Source organism: Capsicum annuum, chromosome 12 (assembly GCF_002878395.1).
Source record: "Capsicum annuum cultivar UCD-10X-F1 chromosome 12, UCD10Xv1.1, whole genome shotgun sequence".
NCBI classification, from domain to species: Eukaryota; Viridiplantae; Streptophyta; class Magnoliopsida; order Solanales; family Solanaceae; genus Capsicum; species Capsicum annuum.
This window is the reverse complement of record NC_061122.1, coordinates 24,797,162-24,804,395: the sequence shown is the minus strand read 5'-3', so window position 1 is coordinate 24,804,395 and position 7,234 is coordinate 24,797,162. Positions and strand designations below refer to the sequence as shown.

At 32.4% G+C, this 7,234-nt stretch overlaps 1 protein-coding gene across 1 annotated transcript; it reads left to right on the top strand.

Moving 5' to 3' along the window:
- Positions 1-386: 386 nt before the first annotated feature.
- LOC107849557 (dirigent protein 21) lies at positions 387-1,293 on the top strand. The gene has a single exon (XM_016694110.2). It carries the CDS (start codon positions 530-532, stop codon positions 1,112-1,114), a length of 585 nt encoding a protein of 194 aa, XP_016549596.2. The 5' UTR covers positions 387-529; the 3' UTR covers positions 1,115-1,293.
- The last annotated feature ends 5,941 nt before the right edge of the window (positions 1,294-7,234 follow it).

Sequence of the window (7,234 nt, the reverse complement as noted above, 5' to 3'; positions counted from 1 at the left end):
TGGAAATATATAAATTTTATTTTAAAAATTTTGAAGAACTTAAGTTAAAATTCATAGTCAAACTTAAGTGTTTTGATAGTAACTCCAAATTTTTCACTTGAATTGAAACAATGGAATAATAATGTTATAATATGTAAAATAAAAAAATTGGGATCTTAATTAAATTTTGGGGCTTAAAGTTATTGCGTGGCGTCCCCATTAAGCTGACCCTATTTCTAATTTGGAATCCAGCTTTAAACAGAATTTGAATAAACTTTACATAAAATAATTTTTTTACTAAAGTTATTCTGAAAAAATGAATAATTTCTACAGCCAAATAAATTAGTCAAGTCAGTCTAACGTAAAGTTGCGGAAAGTATGGTGCGCACTGTATTCCCACTCACCAAAAGAGGAATCAACTTTGGCGGCCAACGACTCCCACCTAAACATCAACTTAGAAACAATTCATTTCTTCTCTAGTCTTCCTAGCTATCCTCTATAAATTATAGACAACACGTGAAAATTTTGGAGAAAAAATAACACAAAGAAAATGGGAAAGCTAAACTCAATTCCATTGCTTTGTTCTATTGCTATTGCCATATTATTGTCAACTCCAATAGCTCATTGTAAAATTGCCCAAGGACCTAAAGCAGTCGAAAATTGGTTCCAAAAGCTTAACCATGCAAAACCAAAAATGACCAAACTTCACTTCTACTTTCACGATATAGTTAGTGGCAGAAACCCAACATCAATACGGGTTGCCCAGGCCAATTCCACTTCGCATTCGCCTACGGGTTTTGGCTTGCTAGCAATGTTGGACGATCGATTGACAACGGGACCAGAAATCAATTCGACGACTATTGGTCGAACTCAAGGAATTGTGGGTACGGCTTCTCTTGAGGAATTCAGTTTGTTGATGAGTCTAAATTTTGTGTTTACTAAGGGAAAATTCAGCGGTAGCACACTTAGTCTCCTTGGCCGTAACACAGTCTTGAACGAATACCGAGAGATGCCGATTGTTGGTGGTTCCGGTGTTTTCCGACTAGCACGAGGTATCGCCACCGCGAAGACGCATACTTTGAGTAACAATGGTAATGCTGTTGTCGAGTATCATGTTGTAGTAATGCATTATTAAGTCATAGTATATGTTAGAAGCTGGCAATGGAATTGCTAAGTAAATTGGATTTGGCTCTTGTTTTTCCTCATATGTACGTTCTTTTTCATTTATCATTCTAATTTTATTCTAATTTTATCGCATGTTGAGTAAAAAGGGTCTCATGATCAGGCAAGAAATAAACATAGTTGTGACTATAATTTCTACTACCTTTATTTCAATTTGTTTGTCTTGTTTTTCTTTTAATATTTTTGAAACAAAATATCTCTTTCCTTTCGGGCAACTCATGATTAATTCTAACTTTCCACGTAACATACTTAAGATCAGAAGATCAAATGACATTTTTTACATTCTACATATATATATTTAGTATAAGATCACGAGATTCAAAAGTCTTTTTTAATTACTTAAACGTGTCAAGTCAAGATCAGACAAACAAACTAAAATAAATCGTAAAATATTATTTTGTGAGGTAGTACCGTAACAAGTTTAAAACGTTTCGCTGCGTGCAAATGTTGCAACAAGTTCATTCTTCAACTTCATACTCATATCATTTAGAGGAAGAAGAAACTTATATCAAAATATCAAATACTTGTGACTTCGAATATGAATATGCACACAGAAAGAGCATAAATTTTCATCAAATATAACTTCTAACAGCATACAAAGATTATGTTTGAGCACCTAAACTCTGGATGTAACTTTCATCGTCTTTTAGAAAAGTGCTCTCGTAATAGTGTGACTGACCTCTCCACTATTCCTTTTAATTTTCATTTCTAGTATAACATGTAGTCCACTTGCTTTATGGCCAAGTATAATCATGATTTCATGAGTCTTAAAGAGTTTGTCAAACTGAGGCAGAAATATCAAAATTATGTGAACGGAAAGTAATAGTATTTTAATTTGTGTATGTTGAAGTGGAGGTTCGTCTCGGGAGTTTTGTGTGATAAGAAGGTGTTTTCTAAGCTTAATTAAAGAGAAGTTTTACAGAGTGACAGTCCGATCGGTTATGTTGTACGGAGAAGAGTGTCGGCCAATTAAGAACTCCCACATCCAAAAATTGAAGGTGGCGGAGATGAGAATGTTGCGATTGATGTATGGAGTTATCAGGAGAGATAGAGTTATAAATTAGACTATTCGAGAGAAGGTGGGAGTGGTTTCGGTGGACGAAAAGATGCGAGAAATGAGGTTGCGTTGGTTCGAGTATGTGATGAGGAGGAAGCAGACGCTCCAAGTTCGGAGGTGTGAGAGACTGGCTATAGATAGTTTTAGACGGGGTAGAAGTAGGCCGAAAAAATATTGAAGGGAGGTGATTAGGCAGGACATGGGCAATTACAGCTTACAAAAGACATTATCCTTGATAGAAAGGCATGGAAGACACGGATTAGAGTAGAGGGCTAATAGATAGGAGTATGTTTGTAACAGTAGAGAAGAGTATTCTTCTTGTATCTGTGTCTGTAGTGTCTTGTGACCTCCTGTTCATGGTAATTTGGTGATATCTATGATTTCGTATAGTTAGTTTATAATATTACTTTGTGGGTGTCTTGTTTTCTTTAATATCTAGCGTTTTGACACCTCTTGTTGTTGTTCGCATTTATGCTTTTTTGTTTGTTTTATTTGTTATCTATCATGAACCGGGAGATCTATAAAAAATAATCTCTCTGCTTCATTTGAGATAGTGATATGAACTGCATACACTTTATCCTCCTCAAATCCCATTTTGTGAAAATACATTGAATCTATTGTTGTTGTTGACGACTTTTGATCTGGTGAGATTGGTTTTGTTTTAATTAAGTTTGCATTTGCCAAATAAAATGGTTTTGTTTTGATTAAGTTTGTATTTACAAAATAATTTTTTTAAAAAAGAGAGCGAGAGAGAGAGCTGAAGTTAAGGCAACAGTATTTTTGTGTCCGAGTAAATTAAAATTTTTATAATTCTTCTATTAGAAAACATAATTAGATGACAATAAAAAACAATCATAATTACGTGACCACGTAAAATTTATTCAGTTATTAAATATGATAACATACAAGTGTCGTGCTTGACCACCTAAACTCAGGATCATTTGACTGGAAAATAAATTATTTCGAGATTAATTATGTTGGAATTAACTATTTCTAAATTATTTATCTTATTCTCAAAATGTGATAAAATAATATTATAATTTTGAGATAACTAATTACAAAATAAATTATCCAAATCAAATATAAAATAAATTTATTCTAAATTAATTATCTCTTATTCTTCACACATAACAAACCCGGAATATAAAGTTATTTTTCAATTGTTATAGAAGCAAAATGTCCAAATCCAAAAGTTGATTCTAAAATTTTCACTTTTGCAAAAGTCCTTTCAAAATGGGACCGCCACGACTACTTTTGAAGTTCATTTTTACTCTTCTTTAGTATACATATATGGTCCACTTGCTTTATGTCGCAACTAAAAATCATTAATTATCCCACGTTTATACATATTTAGTGCGGTAGGTTGTTGTCTAAACAGCCGTGGCAATCGTTTTTTTTTTATGGGTAATAATAGAAATTTATATTAGCATGTATTAAATAGGGGAATTGGTACAGCAGTGCATCCCAAGGCCAGCCTGAAAAACAAACTAGGCATCGCTACTAGTTAAGACATAATTAGAGTTGTTCATAGTACTAAGCTTGTCAAACTGGCCAGATTGACTCGGCTCGAACCGACCCGTTTAATAAAATTGGCTCGGTTTAATTCGGCCCAATCAGTTCATGAGCTGTAGGATACCGGGTCACGGGTTGATTTAATTTTTTGATTGAGTCTGATTAACCCGGCTCGGACCAAGTCTGATCCAGGCCTACCGGTTAACTGGTCCGGCCCGATTGTTTTTTATTATTATTATTATTATTTTGGAGATTTGGGTCAAACTAGCCGTTGGCCCAACGGCTATATAGCCTTTTTTGGGTCCAAACAGCTAGTTTGGGCCCTTTTATTAAATAATTTTTTTTTTCATTTAAAATATCTTTTAATCCCAAAAGAAATTTTATAAATACCCTACACCTTCAAATCATTTTTCACACAATTTTTCATTTTCTGAAATCTCATTCTCTCTCAATTCTCAAATATTCTATATATTTAATTTCCTAAAGTGCTCACTTTAATTTTTTAATTTTGCGATTACAAAGTACGAGTGAAAGTTTCTAAAGTCGCAACCTTCGGATATTTTCAAAATTTGGTATTGTCGTTCCATCTCTTACGTTTAATTTCTATTTAATGAACTAATTGTTGAATATTTAATTTTATTATATTTTTGTATTTTGAATTTTTTTAGTTTAATTTATATTATGGATAAATTAAGAAACCTCGCTACTAAAGATGTTAAAAAAATTTATCCCGGAAGCGATAGTGGTAGTAAAAAGCAAATTACTAGTGGTAGAGGTACTTCAAGTAGCAGATATACCTGCGTGTCTTCGCCTCCGATACCGCTTGGTACACCTTTTGAGGAAGAAATAGGTGTAGGTGCTCACGATATCGATTATGTAGATGCTCAAAAAAATTATGGTATAGAAGAAGAAAATGAAGTAGATGCAGTTAATTTAGACGAAGATGATAAAAATATTGGTGAGACACCCGCAATAGAAAATGCTAACATTAGATCTGAATCGGTTAATCTCCCTCCCCGTCCTCCCCGTGCCCCAAGAGCTCATAAAACAACTAGTATTACATGGCAATTTTTTGAACGTATATCAAATACTGAGGAGCAATGCAATATTTATCAACAAATATATAACCATAAAAGCGGAGGCAAGCAAGGGGGTACGGGTACGTTAATGATACATATATGTGATGCTCACGAGAGAGAGTTAAATATTGCACGAGGTGGTAGAGATGTTGGTGGGCCAACGCAAACTAGAATGGACCCAGCAACCGGTCAGGTAATGAAGAGGTATAATAAATTGAGGGACCGAGAAAAAATAGCTAAAATGGTAGCTGTGGGTTGTTTGCCTTTTAGTTTTCCTTCTTCTGATGCCTTTATTCATTATATTCAAGCAATTTATAATCCAATGTTTAATGGTATTCCTAGAAGTACTTATCGGTCTGATATTTTTAGACTTTATTCATAATATTATTTTTATTTATCAACATTGTTAAAAAATATTCAATGTAGATTGTCTCTAACTTTTGATCTTGGTCGTGTTGTAAATAAAAATGATTATTTAACCATTACTTGTCACTGGATGGATAGTAATTTTGTGATGCAAAAACGCATTCTTGCTTTTTTATATGATGAAGATCGTAAACATACTGGAGATTTTATTGTTGATTCTATTGTTAAAGTTGCCGAATTTTATGATATCAAAAATAAAATCTTATGTATTGCTTTTGGTAATGCTTCTAACAACAAGACTGTTATAACAAAGTTAACATCTAAGCTATCTCCACCATTACCTGAAATTTTTCATATTAAGTGTGCATGTCATATATATAATTTAATTGTAAAAGATGGTCTTGAGTTTTTTGAGCTTTATATTGAAAAAATTCATCTTGCTGTTGGTTTTATTTAAGGAAATAATCAAAGAAAAAGAATTAGAGAATTTGAAGTTAAATATCAAGAAAATGGACTTGCACCAATATTGATGCCTGAGGAAATTGATATTAGATGGAATTCTACGTATAATTTTTTAAAAACTTGTTATAAATATAGAGTTCCTATTACACTGCTTTTAACCAATATTGTGGTTCATTTGCTGATTCTGCTGATTGCATGCTACATGATTCTGATTGCGTTGTAATTAATGATATTATTAAGCTTTCAGAAAAATTTTATGTAGCTACGGTTGAATTTTTCGGTACTTATTATCCTACTGTTTGTAATATTTTGACATATATAGCCGATATTATTGGTTTACTCAAAGAATATAAAAATAAAGAAGGCTATAAAGAAGCTGTTGGTGTCATGTTTACTAAATTTAAAAAATATGTTTTCCCGATTTTCCCTATTTACTTGATTGGTGCTATGCTAAATCCGTGCATGAAATATAATACTATGTGCCACTTTAGTACTATTATTATGATAACTTAGAAATAAATACTAATAATGATTCTGAACAAGTACAACCTGATTTATAAATGGCTATGGGTGATGTGAATGAATACATAGAAAAATTATATAATCACTATGCTGATTTAGTTGATTTAGCCGTACCTATAAAAATCACTCCAACTGTCGCTGCTCATCCTCCCGAGGATCCATCATTTTCTAAAAGGCCGGCACATAGTGGTTTTCCTGATTCCTTTTATGATTTACCTTGTTGGAACAATGTTGATGAGAGAGCTTACACATCAACTTATCGGGAAGAGCTTAAATATTATCTTCGGTCACCGTCAGAGGATCGCAGACGACGGATCAACACGTTGGATTGGTGGAGGAGTAATGAAACACAATATCTTGTGCTTTCAAGATTAGCTAGAGATATCTTGAATGTTCCAATGTCAACTATTGGATCAGAGAGCGCCTTTAGTCAGGGACGACGACAGCTTGGAGAAAATCGAAACTCATTGGGAAGCAATGCAATGAATGTTCTAGTTTGCCTCAGAGATTGGATTAAAACGGAAAGAAGAAACCAAAGAATGAAATCGGAGTCGAACGACAAGTAGAAACTTGAAGAAATTATGTCTTCACAGGAGAACTTAGCAGAATCAAGTCCAATGCATGATTTTACCCCCGTTGACTTTGACTATCCTATGCAAGTTCCCGTTAATATTAATATGAATGAGCTGCAAAAAATGATGCATAATTTGTAGATTTTTCATTTACGTAAATTATAAATTTTGGATCAGTTCGCAATCAATAAAATTCAAGATTGATTCACTCCTTAATCCTTACTTTGTAATTTTTTTCATTTAATGATTTAAATTGAATTTCTAGTTTAAACTAAAAACTTACTTCTAATATATTATTAATTTACTAACAAGTATTATTAATTTATTATATTAAGTAGCATTTGTTTTGTATATTTGTGTATATATTTTCATAGATGTGTATATTTAATGTATACATGTGTATATGTTTTATAAATTGTATATATATTGTAGTATATATATACATATATATATATATATATATATAGTAGTATATGTTTTATTTAAAGTAGTACATATATATT